We start from the raw sequence: 19,686 nt of genomic DNA on the forward strand, positions 1-19,686 counted from the left end.
TCCCTGGAGCGTCCGAGGTTGAGGGGTGACCTTATAGAGGTTTACAAAATCATGAGGGGCATGGATAGGATAAATAGACAAAAGTCTTTTCCCTGGGGTTGGGAGTCCAGAACTAGAGGGCATAGGTTTACGGTCAGAGGGGAAAGATGTAAAAGAGACATAAGGGGCAACGTTTTCACACAGAGGGTGGTACATGTATGGAATGAGCTGCCAGAGGAAGTGGTGGAGGCTGGTACAATTGCAACATTTAAGAGCCATTTGGATGGGTATATGAATAGGAAGGGTTTGGAGGGATATGGGCCGGGTGCTGGCAGATGGGACTAGATTGGGTTGGGATATCTGGTCGGCATGGACGTTTTGGACTGAAGGGTCTGTTTCCATGCTGTCCATCTCTATGACTCTATGTGGATTGACCATGCTAAATTGCCCTGTAGTGTCCAGGAAGTGCAGGCCAGATGGATTAGCCATGGTAAATGTGGAGTTATGGAGATTGGGTGAGATGCTCTTTGGAGGGCTGGTGCAGACTGGATGGTCTCTTATGTAATGTAGGGATTCTATGATTCTGTGTTAAGATAACTTGTCCAAACTTACCTGGATATGTTCTGTTCGTATTCTTAAATATATAAATTTTATTAGTTATCAACCAGTTCTCTGGCACTACACCTTACTCTAATGAATTAATAATGAGTGTAACATCTCTATCTCTTTCCTGGATTCTTTTAAAATGCAATCCATCTGGGGCAGTAATCTTTTGAGTTTGATTAGCTTATTTGATAAGTTCTTGTTTTAATTTTAAAAGCACTGATATAATTGATAATCTCACGATTTAACCTCATATCTACTTGTTCTTTATTCCAGATAAACGCTAAAATGAAAATGATTATTTAAAACTTTTGTTGTCTCTTTAATCTCCCCTGTGGTGTCACCCTTTCTATCCAATAATAGCCATATTCCTATCACAACCTTTTTAAATTGATGTATCTGTAAAATATTATGTTGTCTTGTTGTATGTTCCTTGATAATTTAATGTCATCGTCTCTCTTTGCCTTTCTGTATTTTCAATTTTTCTCCTATTCTCCTGGTATTTAGTCGTATGACACTGCCTGCTAGTATTCTAAATATACACCTAACTCCTACCACTGTTGTTTCCTTACGTATTCACGCTTAGAGTCTCACTAGCGTGTTTCTTTCGAATATGCTTTTACGTCGTTGCCAATGAGTAACATTAAGCAATGACAAGCGCCCACGATTCATTTCTTAAACATGCTGTGCGTAAGCTGTATGAATGATGTTTCGATCCGATTTTATTCGAAATACACTTTTCATATTTAAAGAAGGGTTATTATAAGTTGCAAAATTCACGCTTCCTTTGGCCTTGATTGTTTAACTGATTTCTGCTGGATTACACATCTTTATATTTCAGATCTATTTCCCAATTAGTTTCAAGCATTTTTTTAAAATGACGAATATAGACTTCTCCCGGGCTCTGTTGCAACTGTGCATCGTGACCTGGCACCTTTCCAGTGTACTTTGCCTGTGTGTTCCAGTGGTTTTCCTCTGCTGTGTGTGTGTGTGTGTATACAGCGGCGGGGGGGGGGAGATACTGAGTGCCAGAGGTGCCCCTAGCTCAGTGAGGTGGTGGAGTGTAGGACCCCGCGGGCTCTGTGTGTGTCACAGCGCGGGGGGGGTGTTAGTGAGAGGGTGGAGTGTAGGACCCCGCGGGCTCTGTGTGTGTCACAGCGCGGGGGGGTGTTAGTGAGAGGGTGGAGTGTAGGACCCCGCGGGCTCTGTGTGTGTCACAGCGCGGGGCGGTGTTAGTGAGAGGGTGGAGTGTAGGACCCCGCGGGCTCTGTGTGTGTCACAGCGCGGGGGGGTGTTAGTGAGAGGGTGGAGTGTAGGACCCCGCGGGCTCTGTGTGTGTCACAGCGCGGGGCGGTGTTAGTGAGAGGGTGGAGTGTAGGACCCCGCGGGCTGTGCCCTCACATGTTGCCGAGCACCGAGCCTGCCCGCCCGCCCTCGCCATGGCGTTCATGGAGAAGAAGAGCCCGGGCAAGGTGCTGCTGGACGACACGGTGCCGCTGAGCTGTATGATCGAGGCCAGCCAGAACCTGCAATCGCACACGGTGAGTGCGGAGAGAGAGGCCTGGCCCCAGGCTCCCGGGGGCCCGGGACAGTGGGGAGGAGGTGCCTAGGCCGCGGCTCCGCTCTGGAAGCCGGCCTGGTGCCGGCCGGGAGCTGATGTGAAAGCCGGCTTGTGGCAAGCGACAGGCCGGGATCCCGAGTCCTCCTTTCGGCTGGAAGCCCCGTCACTCCCCGGAGAGCTGGAGCAGTTCATGTTTGTGAAATTATTGTAGTGTTCAGTATCTGCTCTGTCACTGGACTGACACTGGCGAAGGGCTGCAACATCCCAGGGTCCCGTCCCCCCCGCCTCCAGCTTGGTGCCGTTCATTACTACACACATTCCAACAACTGTATTTATTGAAGTGTTAATATTTTTGTATTCTGTTTGTTACTAGCTAAAACATTGTAAAAGCTGATGAGTAGTCATAATAACTTTAATTAATAACCATTCCTCGAATTTGCAGCAACTGCTCAAGTATACTTCTATCCTACACACAAGTAAAAATACCCCTGCTGAATTATTGCTTAAATTACGTGTTTAAATATCTCTGTACAGGTTCTGCCAGAACCCTGATTAAAGTCAGAAGTGACATCTGATGTGACAATTGCACTATTTATTCCTCTTCATTCGGACACCATGTAGGTTTTACCTGACAATCAGCAGTGGTTTCATGATCATAATTAGACTGTACATCTCAGTTTTTAAAATTCTACCCACCTTCCTTGGAGGGATTTTAACTTGGGTCCCCAGGACATTACCTCGGTGTCTGCATTGCTAGTCTAGTGTATACAGATGTACAGCACAGAAACAGTTCAACTCATCCAATCTGACCAGATCAGACCATCCCAATATAACCTAGTCCTATTTGGCGCATATCCTTCTAACCCTTTATATTCATAAACCCATCAGATGCATTTTAAATATTGTAATTGTACCTGCCTGCACCACTTCCTCTGGCAGTTCATTCCATGCATGCATCATCTGTGTGAAAATGTTGCCCCTTAGGTCCCTTTTAAATTTTTTCCCTCTCGCCTTAAATCTATGTCCTCTAGTTTTGGACTGCCCTACCCGAGGGAAAAGACCTTATCCATGCCCAATATGATCTTCTAAATTTCTGTAAGATCACTCCTCAACCTCTGATGCTTCAGGGAAAATAGCCCCAGCCTATTCAGCCTCTCCCCATAGCAGTGATAATACTACAAGGCCAATGCTTCCCCATTACTACCAGTGCAGTCACTGCCTTTGTAGCAATTTCGTGTAAAAAATCATAGAACGCAACTCATCTGTTTGGGGAACTGATTGGCCTTTTTCTGCAGTATATTTTCCCCAGTGATGGTTATTTTGCCACTTGCCACAATGTATTTTTTTTCTTTCAATTTGATATTATCCTTAACTTCCTAGGTTAATAAAGGTCAGTTTATCCCCTTCCTTGAGTCCTTCCTCAATGCAATATATCCTTGTTGTAAGTCATGAACTATTTCTTAAATATCTGCCAGTGAGCTTTGAGTGTGTGGTGGAACTTCCTCCTTTCTGATGCTATTTGTAGTATGGAAGTAAATATGTGCATTCTTCAACTAACTCAGTCATTTTCACTTCCTTTATTAAATGTTTGGGTTAGATTTCAGGACTGAAGTTTCTTACCATGAAATTTTCCTACTGTTCTCTCAGTGAAAGTGTTTGGGTATACAATATGCATAGTACAGTTTAAATGACCTCCTGATCAGTCTGTCTCCCTTATCTCAACTGCCAAGTTGCAGTTTTGTAAAATTCTAAGAATATTTTTGAGAATATTGGTGTCACCAAAATAAAAGTTACTGATCTAATTAAGAAAAAATACAAAAGGTTGTTTGTTGAGAATGAGATTTGAAGTTTTTATTAAAATTCAGTTAAGTTGTTTAGTGTGCAACATGTCACTGCCAAAGGAAACTCAGATCAAATTTTAGAATTTCCTGTGTGAAAGTAGTCTCTTAAATGAGAGAAATTTAGAGCCTTTTGTTCTGTATTCCATACTGGAAAGTTGTGTTCTATGGTGTCTTGCATCGTTTTTTAATCCTGTTCCATCTCCAATGAGTGTATTTTTACACTGTTATTTTTGTCCTTTTCTTTGCTTGTGTCCAATTTTTGTTTTCTGTCCAAAGCTCTGCATTTCCTCTCTCAACCATTGCATGTTTCTTCCTCTCGGAAGCTTAATTTCTCTTAACCTACCTTGTGACCTGGCTGCCTCTTGTTATTTTCTTATGTAGCTTGATGTATATTATTTCATTGCACATTCTTTAAAACTTCTTGGGATATATTATTGTGTTAAAGCTACTTTATGGTGCTTAAATAACAAGTAATTATATCACCAAATAATCCGAGAAGTGTTCCCTCTGGTTTTCATGCTGGACATCAGCATCTGCTTGTTGAATATTGTTTCCTGTTTACTGTGTGAATTTCTTTGTTTTCTTTTCCTGCTGCATTATTTATTGTTGTTTGAAATGCTTGTGTTTATGCAAAAAACTTTTTTTGAAAGAAAAAAAACATAATGTTTATTTGGGAACAAATGTACCTAGGATAACATTTAATTTGTTATCTTGTAAAATGATCTTAGTCTTGACTCATCCTTTAATGAATTTCCCTGTCAGGCTCAGTACCCATTCTTAGTCAGTTAAGGCAAAAGTAACAAATTACCTCATTAAACCAAAATATTTAAAAGGTCATAAATTGCAAAAATATGCTAAGTGTAAGTGAATATAATTGTGGTTTAAGTATTGTGCCCGAATCCACTCTCATTAACCTATTCTACATTCTTTCTGTTGCCTTCACTTGCCCCATAAAATGTGGGCCGAAAATTGGATCCAATACTTCAATTCAACCAAAGACAAACTTTTTATAAACATTTATCATACATTCCTTGATTTTATATTTTGTGCCTCTCTCTATGAAGTCCAGTACCCCATCTATTTTATCATTGACTGTCTCAACTTGCCTGAATGATTTGAGCACATATACCCAAATGCTGCACCTGTTTCAGAATTGTGCTTTTCCAGTGCCACCCTTTTTGACTCTGACTCTCCAACATCTGCAGTCCTCATTTTCTCCCACTTTAGAATTGGGTCCTTTATTTTGTATTTTTTTTCTTTGTTGTTCTGACCAAACTATATTGCAATTAACACTTCACTGCATTTATTTTTTTCAACTGCCGTGTGTCTGTTCATTCCATGAGCCTGTCAATGCCCTCTTGAAGTCAATCATTACTCTCTTCACAGTTCACAATTTGTACAAATTCTGTATCATCTGCACATTCAGAAATGACATCCTACACAACCAAGTCTCGGTCATTTTATTTGAAAAGCTATGGTCATTGTACTGATCTCTGAGAAACCCCACTTGTAAATCTTCCTGTAGTCTGAAACAACTGTTCACCATTGTTCTTTGTTTCCTATCACTTAGCCAAGTTTATGTCCTTACTGCCACTGTCCCTATTATTCTGTTGGGTTTAACTTTGCTGTCAAGTCTATTATGTGGCATTTTATCAAATGTCTTTTTAAAGTCAGTGTACTCCACGCCAACTTCATTACCCTCATCAATCATTTCTGTCGCCTCATCAAAAACACTAAATTAAATTAGATAAACAGGATTTAACCTTAACACATCTGTGCTGGTGTTCCCTATTAATCTACACTTGTCCAAATGCCAATACTTTTGCCCAAACTCATCATCTTTCAAAGCTTTCTCACCATAAGATTAAACTGATGGGCCTGCTGGTGGTGGGTTTATCCTTACACCCTTTTTTGATTAAGATGTAACATTTGTAGCTCTTCAGTCCTTTGGTTCCACCTAAGTAGGAATGGATGATTGTGGTTTGTACCCATGCAGTTTTCTCTCTTGCTTCCCTCCTGTCCTGTCCTCTATTCCACTGGATGCAGGGCCTTGGGAGTTGCAGGTAGAGAGGGTAGTGGAAAAGGCATTTGGCATACTTGCCTTCATTGGTCAGAACATTGAGTTTAGGAGTTGGGACGTCATGTTGTGGCTACTTATAGAGCTCTGTATACAATTTTGGTTGCCTTTCTGTAGGAAGAATGTTGTTAAATCTGTGAAGGTTCAGAGAAAATTTACAAGGATGTTTCTGGGACTGGAGTGTTTGGGTGATAGGGAGAAGCTGAATAGGCTGGGGCTTTTTTCCTCTCGAGCGTTGGAAGCTGAGGGAGTGACCTTTATTGAGGTCTATCAAATCATGAGGGAATGAATAGAATGATTAGCCAAGGTCTTTTTTTGTAAGTTGGAAAAATTAGTGTGTATAGGTTTACGGTGAGAGGGGAAAAATTTAAAAGGGACCTGAAGGGTAACTTTTTCATGCAGAGGGTGGTGTGTGTATGGAATGAGCTGCAAGAGAAAGTGGTGGAGGCAGGTACAGTTATGACTTTTAAAAGGCATCTGGGTATATGAATAGAAAGGGTTAGAGCAATATGGGCCAAATGCTGGCAAATGGGATGGACGAGTTGGACCAAAGAGTCTGTTTTCTATGCCGTATGACTGTAACTAACGAAGAAAACTAGAATTTGAACTTCATATCTTAGACATTACTCCAGGGCTTGCCTTTTCTTACAAAGCCAGTTTAAAGCAATCTGCTGCTCTCAACTAAAAATCTAATTTCTGAACCAGCAATAATTGTTAGCATGCTCACATTTCAGCCCATTGTATTGTACTTTAAAAGAATGAGGCATTATTTTCCTGCCTTGCTCTAATTTGCATATCTCGTTTAATTTTATAGGAATACATTATTCGTGTACAACGTGGAGTTTCAGCAGAAAACAGTTGGCAGGTATGTAATTTCAATGTAATTCTTTCACCCTATTACATTTTTATCAGTTAATTGTGTATAGCACCTAGAAGGTATCCAAGCATCATCTATCTCCTAATAAAGAGCAGTTGCCTAAGAACAATACTGAAAATGTGTTGCTGGAAAAGCACAGCAGGTCAGGAATTCCTAAAGAAGGGCTTATGCCCGAAACGTCGATTCTCCTGTTCCTTGGATGCTGTCTGACCTGCTGCGTTTTTCCAGCAACACATTTTCAGCTCTGATCTCCAGCATCTGCAGCCCTCACTTTCTGCCTAAGAACAATAGTTGTGCTTTATGTATGCCCACTTTACTGAATAAATACAAGTACTGAGTCGATAATTTAATTCAAATATACTTGACGTCAAGGGGACAAATAATTTAATGTGCTAATAGTTTGCAAAAAAGAAGCACTGGTTTTATCATACAATAGCTATTGAAATTTGGCTTTACTCTGAGTCGATTTATTTTCTGTTAACCGAAGCAACCTCTACTTGGTTACTAGAGATGAAATAAAAATAAATAAGTACTGTCTTGTCATTTCTGAATTATGAAGTCACCTTATTTCTGGGATTAAGTTAAATCATGTGGATTTTCTACATGAATGATTTTTCTACGAAAATGTTGCAGAGGAAGTTTTCTTTTTGTGCAGACTTTAATTTTTCCTGTCCAGTTTCCCAGTGTCTCTATGAAGTACTAAAGGTGCTTTATAATTATCTGTGAGGAGTGACTCTGTAGCAAAATGGTAATATCAGTGATCTAGCAATCCAGAGGTCTGGGCTAATGCTGAGGAGATAAGAGTTTAAAAATGGTAGCTGGGAGAATTTAATTTCAATTAATCTGAATTCAGATTTGTCTTAATAATGATAATGAAGCTACTGGATTATCATAGAAACTTACCTGATTTACCAACCTCCTTTAGGAAAAGAAATCTGCCATCTTTATTTGTTCTGGGTTATCTGTGACCCCAGACCTGTAACACCATGATTGCCTCTTAACTGCTCTCTGAAGTAGCAAGCTGCTCAGTTGCATCAAACCATTGTGGCAAAACCAAACATTGTGGCTGTATCAATACCACATTGATTGCATTGGTTCAGGAAAGTGTCTCATCACAGTTTTTTCAAAGGCCATTGGACCAGCACAGTCACATCCTGATAATGAATTTTAAAAAAATGTTATGACCACCCTAGTTTTGATGTGGCCATTTGAGAATTTCTGGTCTTAATACGTGGCAAAATTGTGAAGTGTCCCTAACTTAATCAGACTGTTATTTCCCTATATCATAGTAACAAGTATGATTCAGTGTAACACTCCCATCCTTGAGACAGGAGATTGAATTAGAAACATGAATTCAAAATCTATGCAGATATTTCAACATAGTACTGAGGAAATAATGTAGTCAGGCCTCTTTGTCTTCAGGTGGACGTAAAAGAATCTACAGCTGTAACTATAGATCAGTGGAGGAAGGGGAAGTTATCCCTCACATTCTGCCTTATCCCTCTGTTGGTGAAAATCCAATCGTCTAATTGTTATGTCATTTTTTTTGGATTTTGTTGTGAACATATTGTGTGTAGTAACTAGACGTCAATGCACTTAATTAGCATTGAAACATATCTCTCTAAACCCTTCCTATTCATATACCCTCCAGATGACTTTTAAATGTTATAATTTTACTTGCTTCCACCACTTCCTCTGGCAGCTCATTCAAACCCCCCCTCAAACGTTACCCCTTCAAGTCCCTTTTAAATCTCTCCCCTCTCACCTTGAACCTATGCCCTCTAGTTTTGATCTCCCCTACCCTGGGAAAAAGAGCTTGGCTATTCACCCTATCCACACCCCACATGATTTTATAAACCTCTGTGAGGTCGTGGCGCTCTGGGAAAGAAGACCCCATTTAAGGCATTCAGTTTCAGCACTAAATACAGCTCCTAAGAATATGCCTCCACAAAAACCATCTGCTCTGTCAGTGTGGTATTTTTCAATTTATGACACTAGTCGACCTGTACCATCTGAATGAAATTGCCAAACAGTGCAAAATTGAGCACAGTTTTGTGTGGCATGTCCACTGAGTGGAGAGAAATTTTGTCCTGTCAGATTGAAAGTTCATTATGCCCTTGACTATATCATCTTTTCCTGGGTAGTAATCACATTTGGTAACATTTTCACCCCAGGAATATCATCATCCATAGAGTGGTAGTTTACTATTAAGGTTAAATTGAAGATTTTACGATTTTTTAATGAATCAAAAGATGCTCATTTATTGAGCCTGGCATTATTTTGTGTTAAGACCTGAAATATTTATGCAGTGTAATTACAGAATCTAAAGGCAAACAGTCATGATTTATAATTTTTTTTATTTTCAGGTTATCAGAAGATACAGTGACTTTGATGTCCTGAATGCTAGTTTACAGGTATCTCATTTATTATTATTTTCCTTTATTTTTAATATGCTCCAGGAGGAGACCAGTTTTGTGAAATTTGAAATATGTCTGACTTGCTAAGAGAAAGCATTCCTGTGAGCAATTCTTAATATTAAAGATTAAAGGAATAAAGTATAAAAATTGAGTCATTCAAAGTTTGTTAGATGGAATTCCAAAATGTCATTAGTTTTGTACTAATTTTATATCTTAAAAAGGTCGGCTTGCAGAATATTACAAAGACTAAATTTTAAATCTTATTTTGTCATAGATTAATTGCTTATGAATATTTTAAAATTATACAGTATAGTACAGCACAGGAACAGGCCTTTTAACCCACCAAGCTGATTACTAATTCTGATTTAGACTTCCTACTTATTACTCGTACATGATTTCTGCCCCTCATGTTCACCTCCCGTTCATTCACCTATCAAGATATACCTTAAACATTGCTAAAGTGCCTGCTTCTACCACCTCCACTGGTTATGCGTTCCAGGAACTCCCCAACCTCTGCGTGAAAATCTTTCCCCACACATCTCCCCTAAACGTACCCCTCTCACCTTGATCCTGTGCTTTTTGTAGTTGACCTCTCCACCCCAGGGAAAAAGCCTCTGACTATCCACCCTATCCAAGCCTCTCAGCATTTTGAAGATCTTGATCAGGTCGCTCCTCAGCCTTTGTCTTTCCAGTGAAAGCAATCCAAGTTTATCCAACCTCTCATCGTAACTAAAACCCTCCAGATCAGGCAATATCTTGGTAAACTTTCTCTGCACCTTCTCCAAAACATCCCCATTCTTCAGGTAGTGTGGCAACCAGAACTGCATGCAGTATTCCAAATTTATACAGTTGTAACATAACTTGCCAACTTTTATATTTAATGCCCTAGCTGATGAAGGTAAGTGTGCTGTATGCCTTCTTGACCACCTGTAGTGCCACTCTGTATGCCCAGATCTTTCTATATGTCAATGCTCCTGAGGGTTCTACCATTTATTGTATAACTCGAACCTGAATTTGATCTTCCAAAATGCATCACCTTGTATTTGTCTGGATTAAACTCCATCTGCCATTTCTCTGCCCAGTTTAACAATCTATCTATATCTCACTGTATCCTTTGACAATCCTCCTCACAATCTGCAACTCTGCCAATTTTGGTGTCTTCTGCAGACTTACTAATTAGACCACCTACATTTTTCTCCAGATCATTTATATATGCATTACAAACAACAAAGCTCCTTGCAGAACACCACCAGTTACTGATCTCCATTCTGTAGAGCATCTTTCCACCACCACTGTCTTCTATGACCACTGTGCATTATTATCCATTATTAGAAGTTGCCATTATAATGCTTGCAAGTCAAAAGAATAAATTTACTATTGTGGAATATAAATTTGTTAAATCGTAAACATAAAATAATGTTGGGGTCTAAATTAGAGTGGTGCTGGAAAAGCACAGCAGGTCAGGATGCTGCCTGACCTGTTGTGTTTTTCCAGCACCACTCTAATCCAGACTCTGATTTCCAGCATCTGCAGTACCCACTTCTGCCATAAAATAATGTTGTCAAGTAATCAGTGTTCTTACAGTTACACTAAATTTGAGTTTATTACAGATCTCGGGCCTAATCCTACCTCTACCTCCCAAAAAGCTAATTGGAAATATGGATCCTGAGTTCATAGCAGAAAGACAAGAAGGACTTCAGAATTACCTGAATTTCATCACAACACAGCATATGCTGTCAAACTGTGAACTGGTTAAAAAGTTTCTTGATCCCACCAACTATTCATCGAACTACACTGGTCAGTGCTTCAAAAGTGGACTTATGTGCTTTACTATCATTTGATTTAACTTTTAAGTTGAGTTACAGAAAATTGCATCCACTATGAATTAGTACACTGTTTTGGATGATTGAATTGGTTCCTTGCTGCAACAACAATATAGCTCTTGGGGTGAAAGGAATCAATGGGTATGGTGAGAAAGAAGAAACAGAGAATGGAATTGGCCAATCAGCCATGCTTGAAAGATGGAGCAGTTTTGACGGACTGAATTGCCTGTTCCTCCTATTTTCTGTTCTTGTGCAAAGCTCTCAAAATTTAAATATTATTTTTAAACACTATAGGTATTTGTAAAGGCATTGATTTAAGTTAAGGGTTGAAAACAGTAAAAATTCAGCTTCTTTAGTTCTTAAACTTTAATTGAAATTAGAGTTACACTCCTTTTTGGCTTTCATTAGTTAAATCATTGTTCACTCCTGGCTTTGGTTTGGCTTGTAAGCGGTGACATTCATTGAGTGCTTTGCACAGGTGCTATTTTTTGTGTTTGAACTTGGGCATTGATTGTGAAGCAGTCATCATTAAGTCTAGGGCAATGCTATAATATCATTGGCTCACATACTTCACTAACAGATTTCTAGATAGCATTTGGAAGCTTATGATCTTTTGAGTTGACTTTTCATTGTTCCTGGTATGGGAACCTGTGGCCAGTTGTAACCCCTTGCCGCTCTGCTATCTTAGCTGTGATTAGTGAGCTCCTTACACATGAAGAATTAAGTTTTATTTTAAATGAAGTCTAAGAGCAATATGATAGTTAAATTATTTCCATTGATTTAATCAAAATTGATGTTTCATTGTTGAGCAACTCATGTTTAAAATTAAATGGAATAAACTGAAAAGGGGAAAAGCATTGCAAGTTCTTGCAGCTGAATCAATGAACCAAATAAGATTTGCAAACCCGTGTTGTTTCTATAAATAGTAACCCTTAAGTCACAGTTGTTAGTTACTTCATATCCCATATTCCTATCAAGTATGACGAGTACTGTAAACCATTTTAAAGTCATTTTTGTTTCTTTATCAGTTTAAGACTGACTTATTTTTCATTATTATGAATTGGACATGTTTATGCAATGGTTTACAATCCTTTTTTCCCTCTCTAACATGCAAAACAGAAATCGCCTTACAGCAGGTATCCATGTTCTTCCGTTCTGAACCGAACTGGGAGGTGGTAGAACCACTGAAGGAAATAGGTGAGTGTAATCTATGCATTTTTATTGTGTGAACTGTTGTGCTTATTGAGGAGAGATGTTTCATAATTAGGGTTTAGAAAACACTCTTGCTTGTTTCCAGTACATGCAGAAAGGTTTGCAAATGTGGTGTTAGCATCTTTGTGTTCTTGTGATTATTTTTATTCCTAGTTGCAATGACATTGTTTTTAAAGTTGTCACCTCTCTGGCTAGTATTGAATTGTAAGTAGTTCTTTGATTATAGCAGTGGATTATGGCTTCCTCAATTTTTTTCACAGAGGACCTTAACAGTTGACAAAAAAAATCTTTTATCTCATTGTTAAGCAAGATGAGTCCTGGTGATGATAAACATTCTATTTTTTTTTTAAATCTTGCACTTTTGTGCTTGCCATATCCTTTTGCATAGATTGAATGTTCATCAGTTTTGTAAAATGTCTTCTCAACTTAGTTCTATTTTGGTTATTCACCAAAGCCAAAACCTTGTATCCAGCTTAAGTATTCTTTGCAAAGTGTATTCCTTCATAATCAATGCTATCCAATCAGATTTTAAGATTTTAAAAAATATCCAAGATGCAGATAATGATATTATGTTAAATTTAAGTTCTGAGGCAAATGGATTATTGTATGCTTTTTGTTGTGAAGTGGATGAAGTGGTGGTGAACTGATAATGTCACTGGACTAGTATTCCAAAACTAATGCTCTGGGATTTGGCTTTGAATTTCACCATGGAACCTGTTTGAATTTAAAAGTCTATTAATAAACTTGGAATATATAGCAAGTACTGGTGATGGTGACCCTGGCAGCTTTCATTGATTTTTTTTTTTAAAACCCATGTAGTTCACAAATGCTCTTTAGCGAAGTAAATCTGCTATCCTTCTCCAGTCGCAAACTTAATAATGCAGACCCACAGCAATGAGGTTGACTCGTAACTGTCTTCTGAAATAGCCGAGCAAATACTCTGTTTAAGAGCAAATGGAGATAGGCAATAAATGTAAGTGAAAGAATAAAAAGAGAAAAAGAGAGATCACCTGAAATTCTGTTAACACAAACACTGTGCAAATGTGTGGACTTTTACAAGTTTTAGATTTGACTAAAATCCACACTGTACTCTACTTTTGGCATCGTCTGTGCCACTCTCAACATTATTTATTTCAGGTCTTTTTCTTCTGTAACTTTGCCTCTTTAGCCTAGTCCATTGCCCATACTCTGCAAATCTTTGTGCATTATCGGATTTTTACCCTAAGCTTCATGCTTGCTCTCAATTTGCTAGCTTCAAGAGATGTGCGTTACAAATTAATTCTTAGGGCATGAACATCGAAAGAGAATGTTCAATGTTAATTTTTAAAAGGATTTGAATTCTTGCTATAGCTAATAATTAGATTAGATTAGATTCGATTCCTTAGATTAGATTCCTTATAGTGTGGAAACAGGCTCTTCGGCCCAACAAGTCCACACCGACCCTCCAAAGAGTAACCCACCCAGACCCATTTCCCTCTGACTAATGTACCTAACACAATGGGCAATTTAGCATGGCCAATTCACCTGACCTGCACATCTTTGGACTGTGGGAGGAAACCGGAGCACCCGTAGGAAACCCACGCAGACACAGGGAGAATGTGCAAACTCCACACAGACAGTCGCCCAAGGCTGGAATCGAACCTGGGATCCTGGTGCTGTGAGGCAGCAGTGCTAACCACTGAGCCACTGTGCCACCCCATGAAAAGAAAAGTTTAAGAATTATTGTAAAATAGGTTTTTTATTGATTTAATAATTACCTTTCATATCAGTTATTATAAATTTTGACTGCTTATATAGAATTGCAAAAATTGCCCTATTTTGTTCTGTATTCACTGGCAATCTTTGGTGTGACCTTTGGTATGAAACTACACTGGTGTTGACCAATTGTTGCATGAACATATATATATACTTATACTAGATTTTGAAACCAGATTTCATAGGATATCTTTTTGTCATATATCAAAGATCATGCAATAGTTTAATCAGCTTCAAACTTTATATTTAATAAAGTTTGTGAATTTTTTTAAGCTGTAACTTTTTTTTGTCTGCGCTGAGATTGGATAGAATTAATTTTTGTAATGCTGGAAAGTACTGAAATACTGGAGAAAGGTTTGGATTATAATAATGTCAGATGCTAACTATGCAGTTTAAAAAGTTTGTATTGTACATTATACTAATGTTTTCATTAACATTGATTTTAAAATTGTAGATAATTTATACAGCTATAAATTTGCTTAGTGTTTCCTTGTTCTTCCAAGGTTGGAGATTAAGAAAACGGCACTTTTTGATAAAAAGTAAGGATCGACCCAAAGAGCGGCAAGTATTAAGTTGGGTAAGTTTGATTTAAATGGCTAAAATCCTGAACTCGAATTTATAAATTTCACTCACTGTAACCTTTGGAGTCTTGAACATAATGGTCAAATCATGGAGTTTGAACTGAACTCCCTTGGGGGATTCATTAGCAAAATGCCTCTGTGTGAAATGACAACTATGTAGTTGTAGTTCCACATATGCTGGTATGATAGTTCCATGATGCTGCGATCTGTTGCTATAAATTCTATGTCTTATGATTCTGCTCCACACCCATCTGAAGAAGAAGCAGCGCTTTGAAAGCTAGTGCTTCCAAATAAACCTGTTGGACTATAACCTGATGTTGTAGATTGATACCGTCTGGCCTTTTCACTTTTACTTCACTTGCAAATTCTCCCTGAATTAAATACCAAATATACAGGACCTACAATGGAAATAATTGTACTGGCTGAGCTTAGCTTTCTGTTGTCAGGTTAAGCATTGGTGTATAATATTATAAAGCTTCTCAGACATTTCACTGTTATTGGCAATCTTTGGTTGTCTTCAAAATTTCCTAAGCAATGATGGAGATTCATTTGGGAAAGTTGAACTGCAGTGTGACAACTTAGCGTTGTCAGTTTCTATTGTAAATCTGTGCATGAGAGTTTATAATGCAAAAGTTAACAGCTGAGGCGTATCCTTACATATGATTTTCTGGTTTAGAATATTAAACTTGAAATACTTATTCTGCTCAATGGATTGATTTTTTTGTAGTAATTTTCACTTTAATGTAGTTTATCCATGTTCGAACTTACAACATTTATAACTGGGGGCGAGGATGAAGAAGTGGTAGTAGGGGAAAGTATAGTGATGGGAATAACCCACTTTACTGCAACAAACAGCCTGATTCCAGACAGCTGTATTGCGTGCTTGGTGCCAAGGTTTGGAATATCTGCTTGCAGCTAGAGAGGAATTTGAACTGGGAGGTGGAGAATCTTGTCATTGTGGTCTAAGTCAATGGCACTGATAGGCAGGATAAAGATGAAGGTATTGTAGTCAAGCCTGGTGAGCAAGACCCTCACAAGTTGCAATCTCTGCATTATTAGCTGAGCCATGTGCAAATTGACATCGGGCAAAGCACATTGGAGAGGTGCATGCATGGTTAGAGCGCATAAATCTTGAGAGTCAAACAATAAATAAGATTAAAATTTAGGAAAAGGCTATATATCTGAATGCACGGAACATTCAAAACAAAACAGCCAAAGTGACAGTGCAAATAGATCTGAAATGATAGCTACTCCAGAGAAATGGCTTCAGGATAACATGATTTGGGACCTGAACCCTGAAGGTTGCAGGAAATTTAGAAATGACAGGAATCTAGAAAAATGTGGAGCGTGGCTCTTTTAGTGAATGATGATATTGGCAAAATTGAGAGGGATGATTTAGTCCAAGTAAGCTAGATCTCAAAACTGTGGGTAGAAGTGAGAAATTATAAAGGCAAGAAGTCATTTTTGCGGGTGGCCTCTCCTAACAATAAGTTCATGGTTGAGTGAAGCATAAAGGAAGAAACACTAAAAGGCATGGCGATGAGCAAAGGTCACCTAGAGGCATTTATACAACATTTTCAAGATAGTTTCTGAATGTTCTGAAGCCAACTTGATGCCAAGACAGATGTCACGTCAAAAGATTGGACAGAATATTTTGAAAAATGCAAAGAATCATCAAAACATTCAGAGAAAAATTGAAGTACAAGAGAAAGCCAGGCAAAAATATAAAATAACTAGTAAGGTAAGTATTTGAAGAAGAAACAAATTAACAAAGTGAATTTTGGTCCTATTGAAAGTGAAACTGGACAGAGATGAATTGAACTGGTATTTAGCATCAATCTTCACATAATAAAAGCAGCGTTGCAAAATCAGTGATAAATCAGAACATGGGAGAGAGAGAGAGGAACTCAGCAAATCTCAATTTCCAGAGAAGCGCTACTGAGTAAATTCTTGGAAGTGCAGTTTGATAGGTGACCTTGTCTTGATGGAATTCATCATGGGCAGCAAAACAAAGAGCTATGGATGCTTACGGTCTGAACAAAAATTACCAAGAATCTCAGCACATCTGGAAGAATCTGTGGGGAGAAAGCAGAGTTGACTGTTCAAATCTGATGAAGAGTCTCAGACCTACTGAGTTTCTCCTGCCATTTCTGTTTTTGTTTAATCCTAGAGCAGTGGTTATCAACCCTATCAGTATCAAGGCACACTCATTCCACGGTACATCTATTTTTTTCCATTACGTATTTGTGACATTGAAAGTCTATACATGCATGGCTCTGGAGGTTTGTGAATGCTCAGTTGACAGGAGCATTTGGTGTCAGGTGATGCTGCCTTCAGTAATAGACACTAAGACTCCAGAGGAAAGCAGATGCATGGACACTGAGGTAAACAGTGCAGTTTTCTGAACATTTTGAGGCATATTTCTCACATTGTTGTTGAAAACCACTGTCCTGAGGTTTTTTAACAAGTGACTAGTGAGATAGATGATGCATTGGTTTTAATTTTTTAAAGACCTATGAGTTAAAGTTTGGGGAGGTGACGGCCTAATGCTGTTGTCGCTGGACTATTTAATCAGAGACTCAGGTAATGTTCTGGGACCTGAATTCGAATTCCACCACAGCAGATTGTAGAATTTGAATTTTTAAAAGTCTGGAATTAAGAGTCTGATCAGGAATCCATTGTTGATTGTCAGAAAAACCCATTCACTAATGTCCTTCATGGAGGGAAACTGCCATCCTTATCTGGTTTGGCCTACATGTGACTCCAGACCCAGAGGAATGTGGTTGATTCTTATTTGCCCTGGGCAATTAGGAATGGGCAATAAATGCTGATCTAGTCAGCAACACTCATCCTGTAAATGAATAGAGGGGGAAAAAACTCCCTCTTCATTAGATTGCCAGATAGCAAATGTAATTATTCAAAAAGGAAAATCAGAAACTACAGGCTAGTTAGCTTAATGTCTGTTTCATGGAAAACGTTGGAAGCTATTATTACAGCAGTTACAGCAGGGCACTTGGATGTGTTGAAGGTAATCAGGTAGAGTTAACATGATTTTATGAAAGATTTTGTGAAAGAGAACTCTTTTGACCAAACTATTGGTGTTTTTTGAGGGGAACTGGTGATGTTGTGTACTTAGATTTCCAAAAGATATTTGCTAACCTGCTATATCAAATTGCAGAAAATAAAAAGTAATGTTATAGGTGTGTACCATATGGCATGGACAAAAGATTGGCTGACTAACAGGGAACAAAGGAGGCACAAATGGGTCTTTTTCAGGTTGGGAAGATGTTAGGAGTGGTGTGTCACAGGAATTGCTGCTCAACTCGTTACAACTTATATAAATGACTTGGATGAGAGGATGGAATGCCAAACTTGCTGATGACCCAAAGATAAGTAGAAAAGTAAGTTGTGAAGAGGATGTAAGGACGCTACAAAAAGATATAGTTGTGTTAAGTGAGTGGGCAAAGCTTTGGAAAATGAAGTTTAAATGTGTGAAATGTGAAATCGTCCATTATAGTAGAAAGAATTGTAAAATCATTATACAAATGGTAAGAGATTGCAAAGATCCGAGATGCAGAAGGGTTTTAGTGTCCTCCTGAATTAGTTGCAAAAGGTTAGTATGCAAGCATAACAAGTAATTAAAAAAAGCTAATGGTAGATTATAGTTTATTACAAAGGAATTGAATACAAAAGTAGAGCGGTTATCTTTTAGTTATACAGGGCATGGGTGAGACCACAGCTGGATTACTGTTCAAACTATTCATCACCTAATTTAACATTGGATGAAAATGCATTGCAGGCAGTTTTGAGAAGGCTTACCAGACTAATATCTGGAATGAGAGGGTTGTCTTGCGGGTACAGCTTGGACAGACTTGCTTTCGCTGGAGTTTAGAAGAGTAAGAAATGGCTTGATATAATCTAGGATCCTGGGGGGGCACGGTGCTCAGTGGTTAGCAGTGCTGCCTCACAGCACCAGGGTCCCAGGTTTGATGCCAGCCTTGGGCGACTGTCTGTGTGGAGTTTGCACATTCTCCCCGTGTCTGCGTGGGTTTCCTCCCACACTTCAAAGATGTGCAGGTCAGGTGAATTGGCCATAGTGTTAGGTACATTAGTCAGAGGGAAATGGGCCTGGGTGGGTTACTCTTTGGAGGGTCGGTGTGGACTTGTTGGACCGAAGGGCCTGTTCCACACTGTAGGGAACCTAATCTAATCGAATCTGAGGACCCTTAACAGGGTAGACATGGAGAGAGGGTGTTACCTCCTTCAAGAGAATCTAGAATGAGGGCTTTGGTGTTGCCCATTTAAAGCAGATGAGATGAATGTTTTTTGGAGGCAGGAGACTTTGGAAATCTGTTAGTGAAAAGGGTGGAAGCAAAGTCCTTGACTAATTTTATGGCAGAGGTAGATACCTTTCTTGTGATAGGTCATTAGATTGTCAGGAATGCAGAATTGAGTATACAATCAAATCAGCCATGGTGGATCATGCTCGAAGGGCTGAAGGCCCACTCCTCTGAATTCACATGTTTGTACCAGTATGTCGTTTGTATATCTTCACCTTTTTTATTTGTTTTGTGATCTGTTTGTAGGCTGACTTTGGTCCAGATATGTTTCTGTCTGATAAAGATCTTCAATCAACAATGAAACTTTTACCTTCTTGGTCTGTAAGTAATCAATCAGTCATGGCAAAGGATAGGAGCAGACGATGTGCCAAAGTATTCAATTGAGGGCGGGGGAATTACAATGCTATTAGGCAGGAACTGTGAAGAATAAATTGGGAGCAGATATTCTCAGGAAATGCATGACAGAAGTGTGGAGGTTGTTTAGGGAGCACTTGCTGCAAGTGGTGGAATTGTTTGTCCCACTGAGGCAAGGAAAGGATGGTAGGGCGAAGGAACCTTGGATGACAAGAGATGTGGAACATCTAGTCAAGAGTAAGAAGGAAGCTTACTTAAGGTTGAGA

General features: G+C 38.9%; 1 protein-coding gene across 6 annotated transcripts in view; it reads left to right on the forward strand.

Moving 5' to 3' along the window:
* The window catches only part of pxk (PX domain containing serine/threonine kinase), a 75,285-nt gene that overhangs the window by 13,783 nt on the left and 41,816 nt on the right, over positions 1 to 19,686 (forward strand). The window contains exons 1-7 of one of the 6 annotated variants that reach the window (XR_015759399.1): positions 1,902 to 2,123; positions 6,876 to 6,926; positions 9,305 to 9,352; positions 10,966 to 11,152; positions 12,298 to 12,375; positions 14,649 to 14,722; positions 19,313 to 19,387. Coding sequence is in view for 5 of the 6 variants with exons in the window: in XM_043708186.2 (XP_043564121.2) it covers positions 2,022 to 2,123; positions 6,876 to 6,926; positions 9,305 to 9,352; positions 10,966 to 11,152; positions 12,298 to 12,375; positions 14,649 to 14,722; positions 19,313 to 19,387 (615 nt within the window). In the remaining variant the exon portion in view is untranslated. Of the gene's footprint in view, positions 1 to 1,901; positions 2,124 to 6,875; positions 6,927 to 9,304; positions 9,353 to 10,955; positions 11,153 to 12,297; positions 12,376 to 14,648; positions 14,723 to 19,312; positions 19,388 to 19,686 lie in introns of those variants that run through there. The other 5 variants (XM_043708186.2, XM_087994356.1, XM_087994357.1 and 2 more) reach the window with 5 other exon arrangements.

Source organism: Chiloscyllium plagiosum, unplaced genomic scaffold, assembly GCF_037043375.1.
Source record: "Chiloscyllium plagiosum isolate Xiang-an unplaced genomic scaffold, Cpla_swu_hap1 HiC_scaffold_14, whole genome shotgun sequence".
In the NCBI taxonomy this organism is placed as follows: Eukaryota; Metazoa; Chordata; class Chondrichthyes; order Orectolobiformes; family Hemiscylliidae; genus Chiloscyllium; species Chiloscyllium plagiosum.